The sequence below is a fragment of the Aptenodytes forsteri genome, unplaced genomic scaffold, assembly GCF_000699145.1.
Source record: "Aptenodytes forsteri isolate BGI_AS27 unplaced genomic scaffold, ASM69914v1 Scaffold396, whole genome shotgun sequence".
NCBI classification, from domain to species: Eukaryota; Metazoa; Chordata; class Aves; order Sphenisciformes; family Spheniscidae; genus Aptenodytes; species Aptenodytes forsteri.
The window spans coordinates 1206192-1224124 of record NW_008794215.1 but is presented as its reverse complement, the minus strand read 5'-3'; the positions used below and the strand labels follow the sequence as shown (position 1 = coordinate 1224124).

At 37.4% G+C, this 17933-nt stretch overlaps 2 protein-coding genes across 2 annotated transcripts in view; both read right to left on the bottom strand.

Annotated features, from left to right (window-relative positions):
* Positions 1–338, bottom strand: part of GGH (gamma-glutamyl hydrolase) — a 17767-nt gene extending 17429 nt beyond the window's left edge. Inside the window, exon 1 of the mRNA XM_009285512.2 lies at positions 329–338. Coding sequence (XP_009283787.1) covers positions 329–338 — 10 coding nt within the window. The remainder of the gene's footprint in view (positions 1–328) is intronic.
* TTPA (alpha tocopherol transfer protein) overlaps positions 110–17933 on the bottom strand; it is a 50904-nt gene continuing 33080 nt past the window's right edge. Inside the window, exons 2-6 of the mRNA XM_009285499.2 lie at positions 13842–13892; positions 9596–9749; positions 7895–8088; positions 5151–5261; positions 110–2985 (exon numbers count right to left, since the gene is read on the bottom strand). Coding sequence (XP_009283774.1) covers positions 2806–2985; positions 5151–5261; positions 7895–8088; positions 9596–9749; positions 13842–13892 — 690 coding nt within the window. The 3' untranslated portion in view covers positions 110–2805. The remainder of the gene's footprint in view (positions 2986–5150; positions 5262–7894; positions 8089–9595; positions 9750–13841; positions 13893–17933) is intronic.

Below are 17933 nucleotides of genomic sequence, written 5' to 3'. Positions count from 1 at the left end.
CTGCGGCCTGTGCCCGGAGGGAGGAGGCGGCCTCGGTCCTGCGGAGGCCCCTTCTCAATCCTCAGGAAAAGTAAGGCTTGTATCACCAAAAGTGACAGGCGAGGCTGGGTCAACGAGAAAAGCTTTATTAATATAATGATGTTAATAGGTAAAAAATTAAAAAACGTTGTGCATTACATTGTACTTATAGTCAGTAGTAAATTATATTTGCATCATTTAACAGCAACTGACTTTTTTTTAGAGGCACTCCTGATATTCTTAAAGAATAACGCACTTAGCGATTTTTACTTTTTTGTTTTGTTGACTCTGCAGCTCAAGGCTGCCATACCCCCACCCATCGTACCACCACCTCTTCCATTCATTATGCAAACGTCCTAATTATCTTCTGTCATTATTAGCAGCAACTGCAATTGTCCCTTACATAGAGTTCCTACCTTCTATACGACATGTAAACATTGAAAAATAATTAACAGTTCATGAAAAAATAACTGCACTCGGTGTTCTAACTGTTGTGTTATGCAAACACGTTACCATTTAATAATAGATTCAGGATGTTTTTGAAGACATTTAGGACTTTATATTCATAGAGCTGGTGTAGTCCAAACGAAGATCAAAAAAACAGCTAAATTCTGTCCATGTGCATATAAATATGCAATCAAATGAAGTCTCTGCTACATAAACCAGCAATGATTAGAGACTGGTTTCATAGGAAAAGTTTGAATTTTCCTGTTCACTGAAACACCGTTCATTCCTTTATGCGGTTTACATTCAAGGATTAAAATTGAAGGAGCGTCAAATTAAGACAATAGCTTCCGTTCTCCAGCTCGTAAATGATTTGCAACTTGAGTTACACACTTGAAGAATTGCCAGATGCCTGACTACTTAGTTTATTTTCTTATAAAGAAGAATTAGCACTTCACTGAACTCCTCTATTTAAGGAGCTTTTATATCACAAAATAGTTGAATCTGAGAAAAAGAAAGATATATGAAATATATGAATAGATGAAAATGTATCTGAAAAATGTTTCTTTAAATTTAGGCTCCATATCAAAGATACCCTGAAAGAGGAGAATGAAAAATGCACTTGAGAAAATGAGGGAACTGGAAGAAAAAAAAATTAAAAAGTCCTTGTCAGTTTTGAAAGAATTTTGAATCTGGCATTGACCTTACCACAGCAGAAGAAACCACAACCAACAAGTACTCTATGGGCCTTTCATAGATGTTCCTCTTGCTAATAAAAGAATAGCTTCCAATGGCTTTTGCAATAACTCAGTATTAATGATAATCTAAAATAAGACATTTCTGATTTAATAGCATAGTCTCATTTCTCTCCCCTAAGCATACACTAATATAACATCCCAATGTCCTAATGATTCCAAAGTAACTGAAGTTAGCATTTCTAGCTACCTGAGAAACAAAGTATTTGTTACGGATTAATTTATACGAAGATTCATAGGGAATGCTTAAATGTACAATGCTTACGCAAAGACCCCGTGGCTTATCACAAAACAGAGTTAAAAATGGGATAAATGAACTTTAGCATTTGGTGTACTAACAGAGCTTTTAACAAAAAGCTGAGTGAAAAGTAAAATAATGGTTTCGATTATTAAATACGGGGAATTGCAGGATGATACTGCTACATAACGTGAGTGATAGCTTTTACACATGCAGTGTTCATAACTGAATCATGTCCCTTAAAAAAAAAAAATCTGTTTTCAGTAAGTATAGACAGATTTTTTTTTCATTACCCCTACAGAAATAAAGAAGAGGCCTCAACGGAAATTGAAAATCATTTCTTCCAGTGCCCAACAAAAGATATAGACTGGCGAGCTGCCGATTACTTTTCTGACAGTAAAATGAAGATACCCAGCATCTCCTACGCTGAGGTCCAAAGTGACCTACAAGCACCCTTAAACCACACAACAAATACTTCTAAAGTTCAGATCCACAAAGGATAACCTACTTCACCCTCCAAACCAAACAGATACTGCAAACAGCTGAGCCGTTGACCTCTGTAGTGCTCTACAGTAGGAATTAAAGGTGATCATAATCTGAGTGACTTATAGCTTCTTTCTTTGAAGAAAGAAAATCAGAATTTTCAAGGTTGTTTTGACTCTCTTACCAGTTCCTCCTCCTCATTCATACTGTCCTTTGAAGAATAGGTACATAGTGTTTTCCCTATCTTCCTCTATAAAATTGGACGATTACTGTGTTAATTAGCACAAAAAGGGAAGCTGCACAAGCAGCACAAAGATTAACACAAATGCCTTACTATTGCTGACTAATTTTCAATTTGACACAAACTAACAAAACAGCCATTTTCCCTGAGAATCAATCCAAAAAGCAGCCTCTTTTCACTCCTTGTAAATTAGCCCTGTAGTCATACTTCCGCAACAAACTAGTCTACCCCATGCACGTTCTGTTCTTTTTTGGATCCTATCATCTTGACAAGCCAAGATACAAGAGCTAAGCGTAAGGTTCTGGACTGCATTATTACAGATGAGCTGTCTCCAAAGACTTAACAGGAACAGTATTGATCTCTGATATCCAGTGCACTATTCAGCTTTTTGGCATAGAAGTTAATCAGTTACAAACAGTATTGCAAACATGTAGAATTGATTAATCTCTTCAGACGTACATACTGATAGACTCCAGTCAGTATAAAAGTGCAGTCAATATACTACTCAGTGCCCTGCGAAGACATACTGGTTTCATTTACAGTAATTTCAACTTTACATGGAAGATTTCGTATTAAACTTATTTCCACTTCCAGTGTTCAAGAATTGATATTATACTGTAGTAAGGTTATTCCTGGGCAACCACAGAAATGCTCTGAAGATAATCTGCAGATGCCATTATAAAGTCAGTCCATTCCTTGGCCAGCTCTTCAATGGAGACTTCCTCCCCCCCATATTCCTGTGGGAGAATGCTGATCGGGAAGTGTTCGGTCAGACTCCGTATGTAGTTATTTCCATGCATATGCACCTAAAACAAAATATGAAAAGCACTTACTTGCATATGAATGCTAGACTACAGAGGGAAAACAGGCAGCAAAGAAACTCAGTGCAAGAGCTGAAACCACCAGCTTGGTTCAACTAAACAAGTGTACTCGTTCATAATGAGCTCCTTAAATGAAGAAGAAAGTACTACCATGTAAGTGAGTTTCCCATGGGTGCTCAAACTCTGTCCTGCTCAGTATCTGCCGCTTGATGAAGCATGGACTACAACCAGAGAACTGCATTTTATGCAGCTGCAAGCACAAGAGCCGAAACTAACTACACACTTGTTCCAGACTGGTTTAGCGACACTGATGAGAGCACACACTACATCCGTACAGCTAAAGTGAGCTAAACCATGGGAAGACTGGGGTTTGATCTTGTCACGATAGATATCATGTACTTGCTTTTCAGTCATTTCCAATGAAAGAACAGTGGTTGGTTCCTGGCCATTACTAGCTGGTGCTGCCATATGTATTTAAAAACAACATTATGTAGTATGTATGTAGGTTCAGACAGGTGCCAAGAAGGATATTCAGAAGAATCTGTATCTCAGTCCTTATGTTTCAGTTCCAACTGAAATTAGATCCTGGACTACTCCTCCACTTTAACCCTTGTAATACTGTAGTTCGAGTTCTTCTCTTGCTTTATTGTAGCTATTTTGAAGCCTTGTTCATTACTTCCAGTCAGAAACTTTTATAGGCCTCTTACTAACACTTGACAAGAATTTTCTGCAACTATTATTACACAAAGACTACAAGATACGCACTCAAAAGGTAGTTGCCTGCCTTTTATCTAACACTTCCTCATCAGGAAGTAAGACAATGAGTGAATAGTAATGATTCTTATGAAGGTATGGGGAACCGGCCCTTAGAGGGTTTTTTTCAGATCATACCTGAAACTCTAAGCCAGGAGACAAGCCAATCTGCTTCTGTTCCATTCCATGAACTGGGATATCTGGTTTATTTTCTTTTAGGCCTTTACTGTCCATCTGCTCTCTCTTCTGCTTTTTGAGTTCTAGCCTGAGATATTCTGAGCTGGATCAGGTGACGGGGGCTTGTTTCACAGGTATTAATGTAAGAGAAGAAGGGCCACGGCATCAGGCTGCTGGAACATACTCACTTTTTTAATCATCTTTTCAGAGTGAGGGACTGACTGCACAAGGCTGGCAGAAACAATCCTACCTCTCTCCCATAACAGAACACACATGCTAGGAAAGGCGGACTGGCATATAACAGCTAACAGTGACCAGAAAAATCTGGATCTACTGTCCTGGAGTGCAGTGGCTACTGCAAATGCCCAAGATCCATGTGCTGAGACAAGGACGCTTCAGAGGGGGAATAACAATGGTCAGTGCTGCTTATTTTGTACCTTAGTCCTGCTGTTAACACTTCACAGTATCTCCTTTTCTGCCAGCTGAAACCTCCAATATTCTTCCTATGCTACAAAAACCAGAATTCTTCGAGAATTCTTGGCATGCTTTTGCATCCAAATACAAACAGCGTTTTCAGATTTAAAACTGCAAAACAATTTAAAACAACTAAGAAGCTATTTGGAAAGAAATTCTGAACTTAAGCCTGACCTATTTTTGATGCATAAATGCCTCTGCAGGTCTTTCAGAACTAAAAAGTTGTCTTCTACTAATTCTGCACAACTTAGAATCATAGAATCATAGAATCATTGAGGTTGGAAAAGACCTCTAAGATCATCGAGTCCAACCGTCAACCCAACACCACCATGCCCACTAAACCATGTCCCTAAGCGCCTCATCTACACGTCTTTTAAACTTGGAGCATAACATCACCGTTCAGTGACAACTTCTCACTGTCATTTATAGGCAGAGTGTTGGGAGATCCAGGACCTATTTCTTCCTAGTCCTGCAGAAGAATTGCTGTGTGACCTCAAGCAAATCATTTAACCTCTCTGTGTCACGGTGGTTTTTATCTTTGAGTGGTGATAACAGCAACTACTTGCAACTCTCACATTATTGATAACTGCAAATGCTTTACAATTAGATTCCGGAGGCCTGTATGGCACTAACACACAAAAATGATTTATGCTCTTCAGTGCTCAGGAGTACCAGACCCTAAGGGAAGTGCTACAGATCGTCATATAGGGGTTTTGTGACAGAAAGAAATATTTGTGTGCACTCACCCGTTCTTTTATTTTTTCAGTGAGAAAAGGGTTAATTAGAGTGAAGACTGGGTGGAAGAATAAAGGCTCATTAATCAAGTGGATACCTCGAACTTTTAGTGGAAAGGAATCCTGTCAACATATATGAAAAACAACATAAGAAAAAAGAAAATATTACTGAAAAGATTCTATTGTTAAGGACAAATCTGTGAAAACTATCTAGTCCATAGGTTAGAGTATTCCTCCTGACCTTGCTAATACCTGCACTTTGGAGTGTTCTTAGTTTACACTGCCCCAACAATGCTTAGAAAATCACATCATCTCCCATTAGGAAAAAAAACAGAAAAACAAAAAACACCAGTATGAGGAGAGGGCTATTAAAAAACCCAAACCAAACAACAAACAAACAAGAAAACCCTCACCAAATGACACATAAGTAATGTACACAAAGCTTGTGCTCAGCCTTTCCTCAGAGGTACAATTCTTCACAGCAGAGAATCTGCTGCTAACTTACCAGAAAGCTATCTAGCCGTGTGCTTTCATTGGCAATTCACAACCTGAAGGATAATATGTAAATGTATATAAATATAAACCATTGCAGGTACTAACTTTAAGTTAAATAAATTATAAATATAATTAAGAGACCTTATAAATATAATTTAGAGCCTTGAAATTATTGGGAATTTGCCCAAGCCAGAAGTTCAGCTTTACAACAAGACTACTGTCATAATGAAAATAAAAATTATATGTGCTATACAGCCTTTATAATATGAAATACTTCTACTTGCATTCAAGATTCATTTAGAAGTCCCAGACCTTTGCAAGTTAAAAGAAAATATGGCAGTGCTTAAAGACAGCATTATGCAATGGGGAAAGTATAGCTTCCATTCATATCCCAGCTGATACTACCTCTTCAACCAGAGCTTTTCTGCTTATAAAAATGGTATTTCTCACAATCAGTTCTCCCCGCTAGTACAGTAGCTCTTCTCACATTATTTCATGCACTCTTCTATGGATAAAAAAACCCGAAACCCCACACATTTCGTAAGTTCAACTCCTTTTAGATTTTAATGTATGATAAAGACCTTAAAACCATCAGATTATAGGTTTACTGCATGTTATTATCTGTTATCATACACTTAAAGTCTACTATCATGTTTTTCACAAAACAATTTGGTTTTGCCTGGGGTAACAGATTTTTCAAGATGATGTCACTTACTAATGTTACTATACTTTCCATTTCTTAGTACATATTTCCTTTCTATTAACTTCTGTTTCTTCATACAGGATAGTAATTTGCAAGACACATTTCTTAAGAAAAATACAGGGTTTTCAAAACCTTGAAACTAAGGTTCCTTAATTTTTACTTATATGCATATTGAACAACACTAAGACAATCTCTGGGTGAAATAAATGAACTCGGTTAAAGTGATGAAAGGAAGCTGAAAAAAAAGGAGTTAAACATTTCTCTTCTTAGAAAAGAACACTGGAAACACAAATTTTTTCTACCTTTTTTTCAATAGCTATAACAAACATTTAGAAGCTTGAAAAACATGCAACAAATCTGAAATAGGTCAAGATGGAAACATCACATTCAAAGAATTTCCTGGTTCGAGATAATGGATTGAAACCTTTAGATGTAATTGCAAATCCTGTTCTACCTCCTTTCTGCTCCATTTCAAGGTTAAAAAATTACTAGCAACTTGTTTACTACCTCAGAAATCAACTGAAACACTCTCACATGTCCTGTTCTCATGAGATCTGGCCCAGGATCATAGGAAAATCAAGAGTTCTTATTCTAGATGTGAAAGGTTGGGAATACCTGATGGTTTCACTGAAGTTTTACAGTAGATACCAAAAAAGAAGAAAAGCTGAAGTTCTGATGATTAAGCTTTGACTGAACATCAGATATGACCCTTACCAAATCAGAGCAAGAGATTATCTCCCTGGCTCATTTCCACATCACAGGCTAACAGTTTTATTATTACTGATTTTCAACCTAACTACTGAAGGAAAACGGGATTATAGGACTACACTGTAGTTTGCCTGTCAATTCTCTGTCCCCTTCTTTTTTTCTTTTGTTCCCTTTTTTTTCTCTTAAATCCATTGGCAAATTTCAACTGAATTTGACAGAAAGGAACAAGTCTTAAGGACAGTAAAGTCCCTAGAAGTTTTGTGAAAAATAGGAGGTGCTGTAGCAGTGAGTTGCACAAAATAATGCTCATGTTGGGGGGCAAAAATCAAGCAGAACATAAACATTGTACATTCTGTTGGTAACACCTGGATAGTTATGTAGCATCATCCATACTGGTAACAAGTTAGTACTGTCTTGCTTTTAACTACTCTTAGCACATGCTACTTCTTGTCCTCTCTGAGTCTCCGGGAAAAAAAGCTTTGAATGTTAGTTAATGCACAAAAGAATGGAAGAGAGGAGATGAAATGGGGTAACGAACACAGATCCTTACAAAACTAGGCTTCATCTGCTCTTATACTCATGAAATTCTTGTGTTGTAACAGGTCGGTGGAGTTCTTATAAAACATCAGAGGTTAAAGGACATTTACTGCTTTACAAGAACATATGTTAAGTCAAATCAAGCACAACCTATGCCTGAGCTATCTGACTTTTAATGGATTTAAGATTTTGTTCTTTCAAGCTGCATAGACTCTAAGAAGGTCTAAGGAATGAAAATTTACTATAGTTTAAAACAGATGAAAAATTGGAAGTTATAGCAATGAAGAAGCATAAAGCAGTATGTCATACTTACTGTAAGCACAGCAGCAATTTTCTTGGCCACTGCTGGACTGATTTGAAATGCATGAGCAAATCGCCACCCTTGAAGATCAAAGATAGCCTTTACTCCATTCCGCTGAGTCTCAATCTCCTTTACAATGAGTTCAGATGTGATAAGACTTACACGAAACACATCGTATGCCGTAAATAACTTGGGATCCCATTGTCCTGAAGAGTAAATAGATTGTACTGCATTACCATGAGGGTACCACATACACCTGTACTTTTGCTTGTTACTGCTTCTAATGTGCTTCTAAGGAACAAGAAGTAACCAGCAATATCAAAGGTCCTGAAATAAACAGATTTGCCTTTACAGAAGTTATTTTGTGTGCCTCCTCTGTCACTCATCTTTTGAACTCTTTTTGCAGATGGTACCACCTAATGGTAGATAGTTGTACACGCCACCTACTGTAGTATGTTCCACCTATGGCCGTAGCCTCCAGTACAAGGTTTTGACAGGAACAGCTTAATTCAGTAACAGTCGTGTTAGCAGAAACTACAGATCATCAATCCAATCAATTCATGTAATTTTTCTTCAGTGCAGTAATTATGTCAAGATTCAGTGAATCCCACTTGTTTTTCTGAGGCCTGAGCAAAGAATTACATGGGATGAGCCTTAACCCTAGATGAAAGCTTCACAGAACACAACTTTGCAGAGAGACACATTTTCTACTAGACTAGCTGATATTAAAACGATTCTTTAAAAGTTGGCAAAAATAATTTCTCTGTCCAAAACAAGCACAAAGAAAAATGGTAACACATGATCATTTAACTACATCTTTTTTTAAAAGACTTTTGGGAGTGCATGAAACAAACCAAGGATCTTTAGAGTGTTGTTAGATAGGGCTCTTTGGCTACATCTAAACAGTGAAAACCCAGTGATCTTCTCATCTGCGTCTAAACTGAATGTTGGTACATGACTAGGTGTACACCTTTTTTTCTGTTCTCTCTCTCCCCTCTGTGCTGCATATGCACCAGTACCACAGTCTTAGCACATGGCTTTGAAAATTTGCATGGAAACAATTGTTTGGACACTCAGACCCAAATAACCACATATTCTTGCAAGTTTTAGGGTTTTAACCTGAAGACTTTTTTGATGCAGATAAGAATTCTGCTAAAAAGAAAATAAGTTCTTCATAAAGGATTGTACAGCTTTAGCCATACCAGTATGTAAGTCAAATGATATAACCGTTACAGCTCAATAAACTCACCTTTATAGTAATGTAAAGGTATTTCTAACAGGGAACATAAATATGTTACCTTTCTAGTTAAGACATTCTGATATTATCTAATTTTATCAACCCCTGGTATTGTACCTACAAAATTCTTTTATTTTGCTGCTCAAATTGTGATAATTAAAAAAAACCCCAGCCCCAAAACCACAAGAAATCAAAACAAAAAACCCCACAAAACAAAACAAAAATTAAAGGTATTTCTAACAGGGAACATAAATATGTTACCTTTCTAGTTAAGACATTCTGATATTATCTAATTTTATCAACCCCTGGTATTGTACCTACAAAATTCTTTTATTTTGCTGCTCAAATTGTGATAATTAAAAAAAACCCCAGCCCCAAAACCACAAGAAATCAAAACAAAAAACCCCACAAAACAAAACAAAACAGTCAGTGCCAGAGTCAGGTGTGAAACAGGTCCACGCAATTTTGTCACTCACCAATTCTGTATATTAGAACTCTGCTTCCCTGTGGGTCCCTTGATCTCAGGACTCCATGATAGCCAGCATGCAAAAGACCAAGAACAGAAGATGGTTGTAAATCTGCACTTATTTCTGGGCATTCAATTCTCCACTTCTGGTAATTCTTCAATAACTGGAAAAAGTAAATGTGGATGACAGATAGCCATCAGGCATTACATGAAGAGCACAGTTAAAAATGTGTTTTCAACATGTGGTCATAGTCAGAGGTTTAATTCATTAAACTAGCTATCAGTTCATTGTGTATTTTAATCAAATCCCTCCTAGTAGTAGAAGGTTGCTACGCTGGATCAAATAAGTGAGTAAGTTATGATGAATTTAGAATCCTGTCAACTTGTTAATGGACTGCAGCTGTCATTTTGTGTCAGAAAAGAAAATTGGAATATGGAGAAAAAGCTGGTAGTTTCTACGTAAAATACATCTAAAAACCAGTTTTCTTATTCAGGTTACATTTAGGATTATTCCGTTTGATACTGCATCAGATTCATTCAGGGTTTGTTGAACTTAGATGTGCAAAATCTTAAAGGAACATTCCCCCTTCACCATCCCATCCCACACCCCACCCCTGCAAAGTATGGGCCCATTTTGTACATGCAGTGATTAATAACATGTTTACTACTTGAAACAGGTTTGATCATCAGCATATCTAAAGCACATTTTCCAAGTCCCTCCTACCCCTCTGAAATGGCAGAATATAACAATGTAGTGGGTCCATTACCCATTAGACAATTTCCCTCCCCCAGAGTGGAAATAATGAGAACCTGTTTTGCTAAAATAGAGATCCTGTCCATCATCGGGCACATGATCACCCTGGTTCCTAAGGCTGGAAGTATGTCTACTATGAAACTAGTATGTCTAAGGCACAGGAAGGGCTGTGTGTTGAAAGGCGATGGCCTAACTCTAAGGAAGAGTCAATTAAAGGCGTTCCTTTCTGAGGTAACATCCATGTAGAGGAATTACAGGTGATACTGTGAAAGGTCATCTTAGAGACGGATTATGAAAAATTAAGTTCGTGATGCAGTAGTTCTAATTTCCAAGTCTAATTACTGTTTCTCCTTTAATATTGATTAAGTGGTGGCGGAGAAAATGAACTTCTATGCCCTGCAACTAAAAATTATTTAAGCCATTTTGCATAGGTAAGTGGGAAGCTATGCAAGACTATCTTCTAAAAAGCGTCCTCTCAGTTCATTAACTAACTTCTGCCTCTGCTGTATCACCCATGCTAAGTTCTCTAGCACTGAGTTTGGAGGGCAGAGGGATAGCTATGGCAAGTAATTTAGATTTTGTATTAAAATCTCCTAAATAGCTACCTTTTAGACTTCTAACCTGAGACCTTCAAAGGAGCTAAAAGAATCAGAATTTTTCAGTACCTCGTTTCACAACAAACTGAAATGTAGGTTTAAATCTTAAAGTTAGCATGCACAGACTAGCCTTTCAAATTGTTACTATATTTCATCAAACAGCAAAACGCAATCTGAGCCTCAGCAGTTTCACAGATTAAATGTGTTCACCACAATGAAAGCATCAACCAAGTCTTTTATTTCTGTTAATTTGTATTAACAGAATTTAATTTTTATTCATTTCTCCATTACTCCATGTTTCACAACAGAAACATTAGAGTTAAAAGAACTGTCAGCTCCAACTAATAAAACATAACCTTAAATAAATTACAGATTTCTTGTATCTATGCAAGTATCATTTTCTTCACCATTTTCATAGAAAGAATGGTCAGAAAGAACCTCAGTGGATACTGAAGTCAACCCTCGGAACATCACAGCATCAGCTATGCTGATGCTTACCTACAGACTCTTAGAGGGAGACCTGAGACTCACCATCCTGTACCTCTTAGCATGCTTATGTTAGATAATTAGTCTTATTTCTTACCCTTCCCTCTATTTTCCAGTTTCTTGTATTGTTTTACATAAAACAGATATTTTTTCTTCAGCTTAAGACTTTTCTGCTCAGATGCAGGTCTTGAATTATTTTGAAGGTCTCTCAAACGAATTGTCATGAGGAAACTATTTATAATGCATTACTGTTTGTCAGCAGAATTTACTTGCAAATAGATGATACACTGATCAGAAATTATCTATATCCATTATGGAAATAGCATCTATAAATACGTATTTATAGGGACAAAAATGAAAAAGTTCACCTGCCACTCTAGAATCCCATTTGATTTGGCAATGAGAAAGTTGATAAAAGCCTCATCCTAAACTATACACCGAGGAAAGAAATATTTAGCCATTAGGAGAATTTTACTAGAAGCCTTTTGACTGCATTAAATCTGTTCTAGTCTAGGCTAACTTAAAAACAAACAAACAAAAAAGGTTGGGGGGAGGGAGTAGGGAAAGTAAGTTAATTTGTGTAATAGAAATTCGCTATGATTGCAAAGATAGGCCTGAAGAGGTACTCTGATTATCTCACTCCGTTACTGCTTGACTCTCTACAAAGGGCACTGTTTGAGCAATCCCAACCACTTTGTGCCAACCAGACAGCACTGTCAACATATTATGTTCTTTGCCTTGGTCTTTCCAATACAGACACTTAAACAGCAGCAAAATACAAGAACACCCTCAAAACAAATATGCAAACATCTGTAGCTTTGTCATTTCTCCCTTTTCTTCCAAAATCTGTTGTACCACAACTTAATGAACGTAATTAACAATTACATAAATATTTTAAACATCTCTTTGAAGAGCTGCCTGCCAAAACCAAGACGAGAATAAAAATGATACATTCATTCAATACCCTAAATAATCCTATCTTGTCAGTACAGTCAGTTTCTTGTTTACATGAAAATTTACATTTTCCAAGTTGGAAACAAGAAGGATTTAAGTTCCAGACCCTGGGGGAAAGGGAATGATGTTCGCAGCTTGTGACACACTCAAGATCCTCACGGAAGACATAATTTACCTACTGGCGAGTCCATTAAGGAGTAAATATATGGTTGGAATACTTCTGACACCTTCCATGACATGGGCAAATGGTACATCTTTTAGACACATAACATGGCTAAGATCCAAACATACTTCCCTTGGCCAGAAAGCCATGAAGTGCTGAAGAGTTCTCAGATTTTGAAAACCTAATCTAATTACCTGAAATGATTTACAGCTGAAGTAAAGTTTAGCATTAGATAATCTTTCACAGAGTCTACAGCTAGTTTTGGGACATATTCTGTAAATTTTTACTTATGTAAACAATCCCTTTCTTAGCAGCTGGACATACTCAAGTCACACACAGCTACTTACATGAGTAATCCTTAAACATTTAACGGAATTAAAAAACTAGCAGTGGATACTTACAGTTTTACTTTATTTTGAAATTTTCTAGTTTAACATTGTTTAAACATAGAAATTCATGTGAAGTATTTAAAAAATGTTGGGTTTTTTTTTGTAAAGACAGCAAGGAAAAACATAAATATTATATATAACAATCAGTCTGGATATAGAAGATGAAGCAACCCAATACCAGGAAAAACAGGAGTATTCATTACCTAGTATAAAAAATGGCTCATGTACTTATAACACAAGGAAAACATCTCAATGTATAATCATCTGTGTTTACAAACTGAATAACCTACTTAGCATCCGCTCAGCATCTGAAAATAGATGCAAGATAACTTGATAAATGGGGAAAGCTGGATGAAAAACTCCAATGTCTGGAGTTAAGCATTAATTAAGAGGTTTTTTCCTGAGGTCTGTTGGGGATAGTTCCAGACTTCTGAACATCAGAGATGATAAAGTTACTGATTAATCCAAGATTCATGTGCTACAAAACAAAGTGAACTTACTACTTTACTTAGAATTAAAAGAACTAGAAAACAATGTGCTTGTTACAGAAACCAATGTATTTGTATATGTAATTTTTTTTTTTTCTTGATTAATAACTATTTATTCATATTAACAAGGATGCTAGACAGAATTAGGCCTTTACTGTGTCAGCAGTTGTACCAACATACACGATGTTTAGGAAAAAAAAGTTTTGGCAATCTTTGGAGGAGAAACCAACAGCTCAAACTTTAGAACATAAACACATATATATACACACACATAAACACACATCTTTGTGCATATATATTTTAGATATTTTTTTATATATATGTGTATATAGCTACACACAGAATTTAAAAATATGGTATACACAGACAAAGAATTTAAAATATTTTTATAGAGACATAGAACTTTCCCAATTCCACATGCATTACCTCTCTGCCAGTTGGGAGAAGACTGGCACATGCATAAGTTGAGAGATTTGGCTTAGCACAAAGGGAAGACTGGCTGACTGATTTGTGTTTCCTCAACAGTCAGGCCAGAGAGCCTAATAGGGGCTCTTCCATCCTTTTTGAGGAATCCCGCTGTATAGACGGAAGAAAAGCAGCCAAGTAACTGATTTAAACCTGGTATTTATATTTGAATGATGTGGAGATCTTCAGAGATAACGCCTGAGACTCAGCAGTATGTTTGACACTATGGAAAACAACCCTTCTTGTACATCATAGTTATTCTAAGCAACTTATTTGCAGTACAACACACCAGGAAGTCTTGATTCCTCCATAAGTCAAATGCAGGGCAAAGACAAAGTCTGGCTATATACCTTCATATCAACCAGAACTCCTAAAAGTTTTGAGTGCCATAAAAATGATGCTTACAAAAGTCTAAGTGGTATGTTATGAAAACATCTCTTGCCATAGGGTTTCAATGTTGCATTTTTACTGAATTTAAAGATTTTCATTCTTTTCCCCGGAGTATAATCTATTTCAAGTACAAAAAGACAGTATCCCCAAGTCACTGAGAATTAGCCTTATACAAGAGTTGTGGGATGTAATGCAAGGACATAATAAAATGTACTGGGCAAAAAGATTTAGGGAGGAAAGGAGATGCTCGTTCTCCACATTTCACCTGTCACTACTGAATCCAAGTGATGGTGGTTTTGATCACAACAATGAAGTCAAACATACACACATAGCTGGTATTTTTAAAAAGGGGTATATAAACCCACTGCTTTAGCACAATTAATGGAGGCCTGTGGCCCTGCTTCTCAGTTTACAGCATATATAGTAAGTAGGTGTAGCTGTACAAATTAATGAGCAAACAACATGCTCAGCTCAGGTACGAATTTATATCCAGACTAAAATCTTTTGCAGCATTAACATCTCATCCCTACCTGTATCTCCCACAGGGATTACAAAGGCACAGAATATGCTGTAATGAACACTGTTCTTTCTGAGTGTTAATTTTTGGTAGGTAAGCATTGCCTAGAAGTCTCACAAGACAAGAAAAATTCTTATTTGCCTATTGAAGGTTTGTTGTGTTGTTTGACAGTTATTGTTAGCCTGTGCCAAAGGACTTTCTCTTCATTCCTAGAGACAAATGTCTGCCAGTATTTCATGTAGACTGACTTAATGCTTTCTTACCAATAACATTCATGCATTTGAAATCTTTTTGTCGAAGCTATCTGCTTAACTTCACCTCTTCTTCTGGAGCCTGTACTTAAGTGGTTCGGGTTCATGCACACATCTCCAGCCACTTTCTAAGATAAGGCATTGGGCCAAGTTTAATCCTTCCTGTGATTCAAAATGCAGAAAAGGAATTCTCTTCTAACTTGAGAACAGTCTGTTACTGAGCTTAACTGAATAATGATTGGCTTTAAAAAATACAGACAGTTCTAGCTCTTCTTTGAGATCTTCAGTTCCAGCTACCTGTTTCAGTGGTGGATTTTCTTCTAGCATGACATAGATCAATAGATCAGTACTTGAAAGCAAGTCTGGAATTGCCCGTGGAAAAACATAAAAGATTGCTGTTGGAATGAGTCATCATAAAAGATTCAGAAATGGAATGTCTTGCCACAATCTACCTGATTATTCTTTTCTGAAGCATTTCCAAATGTTGATAAACTGAAATCAGATAAATCTGTGTCAAATATTAACCAGGGATGCATCAATAAACAGTCTGGTCAGTTGCTAGACTCTTGATTCATATTTAAGGCTAAGTATGAGCCCACACTAAGAAAGATGCTTGACGAGAGCTTGAAGACCTTTGGTTATAAGCATTGGCAGAGCCACAAACTTTGATTATCCCTTAGCTGCTCTACAAGTACTATGCAGTAGTACGCAGGAGCCCAGTGGGCAAAAAGGGACTGTATCAGCCTGAACTCCAAACTGAGAGGCAACATCAAACCAGACGGGAGGGAGCAGCCACTGTCTGGACTGATGGCAGGAGGGCTCTGTCTAGGATGAAGTACAAACATAACCTCTGCATGAAGTCAGATTTGGGTTAGATTGAATATACATCTTATGACGACCACAGATTTTTGCACAATAATTCTCTTGGGCTTTAATACACCAACTGCAGAAAAACACATTCCTTAAAAAAAAAAAGTGCTTTGCTTCTTCCCATGCTGTCAGGACTGATGGCAGGAGGGCTCTGTCTAGGATGAAGTACAAACATAACCTCTGCATGAAGTCAGATTTGGGTTAGATTGAATATACATCTTATGACGACCACAGATTTTTGCACAATAATTCTCTTGGGCTTTAATACACCAACTGCAGAAAAACACATTCCTTAAAAAAAAAAAGTGCCTTGCTTCTTCCCATGCTGTCAGAGAAGTAACCTAGAAATCAGTGTCAGATGGTATGTGGAAGATTAAGTACAAGTAGCTACAGCATTTGGAGACCTGAAATTCTAGATGGAAAGATTAAACACAGGTGGTTTTTGAACATCAGAATCTCTTAGTTCAAAGAAGGGTCCAAAGAAGAAATTTAGAAACTTAGCAGCCTGTGGAGACTCAGAAATTCTGAAAAGATTCTAAAAAGACTTATTTTTTCCAAAACAGGTCCCCAGCCCTAGAGGGATGATTCTCAAGAAGAGTATCGGAAATTTGCTACTTTGTAGACTCCATCACTAAACCTAGCTTAGATTCCGCACTCTTGGAGATTAGTTCTACCTACAAGACATCTCACAATTAATCACAAGAAAGTGCAGAAACGTATGGACCAAATTCTGAAATGCCACTATCCTGCCTACAGGGTTATCAATAACAACCAATTGCAATGCAATTAGGAGTGCTTATTTAGAAGCGCATATCATCTTCATTAAGCCCCACTTTTTGGAGCCAAGGAATATAGGAAAACAAAATGTCTTTTGTTGTAAAATAAAAAAGAAGGCACAGTCCTACAATTGTTAGTGCACATGTGTGATACAAACAATCTCATGAACTTCAAGCAAAAGTAAGATCCATAAATATCCAAAGGAATCTGACTTGACTTGCTAGTTCTTCTGCTGAGGAGGAAATGTTTAAAGCTGTGACACAAGTCTTAGGAGCCAAATGAAAAGAACGCACAATATAATTTTTAAAGCTATTTGTGATTAAGGGCTTAATTTAATTTCTCACACTCTTGTTTAGCTACCCTGATCCTGCAATATCTCCATATGCAAACAATCTTCTCTTATGGTAACTAAACTTGGAAAATCTACACTGCAGAGAAGTCAGAAACTACAAGGTGAGGTCTGTTGGGCAATGCTGTGTCATTAACATCAAATTCCAGTAAAACACAGTTTCCAGTTGGCACAAGTGAAGAAATGCTTTTGCCCTGGGAAGATTTGGAAATACTTTCTGTTCAGAAGGGTTAGTGGTTGTCAATCTTTCTGCAAAAAAAGAAAGAATTAATAACAGTTTGTACCTTTGGATATTAAAAATATGCACACACTGTCTGTATGGCAAAGAGCCATACAGCTAGGAAAGTAACAAAACTTACCAAAGCTGGAACGGAGTGTTGTAAATTGCTAAACTCCAAAAGAAAATAAGTTTTTACTCATAGCTTTATGTTAGAGCAATTATAAATCTGTGGTGAAACTAGTAACATTACTAGTAACTAGTAATCTGAGCCTGATAAGCATGATAAGGATGTCCTTTAAAGGATACTGTTTCAGGATCGGAGTCGTGACCTTAACACCTTACCGTAACCTCTACATTATGTGACCGTACCACACTTACCATAACCTTACATTACCTCATCGAGACAGCACAAAGCTAGCCACGATACCGCACGTATATGCGGCGCCACGCTGAAGACACGCACGGCAAGCAATTAGTTACACCCTGAAACTCCCTGCTTGGCCTTGGCCGGCCGAAGCAGCGCAGCTCACCCACCCAACATGCGCGCCCTCCAGCTCCGTCCGCCCCCAGCAATAACCCCCCGCCTGCTTCTCGATCCCCCAACCTACCCGCCACCCTCGCGCCTCGGCATCCCCTGGGCCTGAGGCGAGGTCCCCCTGAGGCGGCGGGGCCGCGGGGT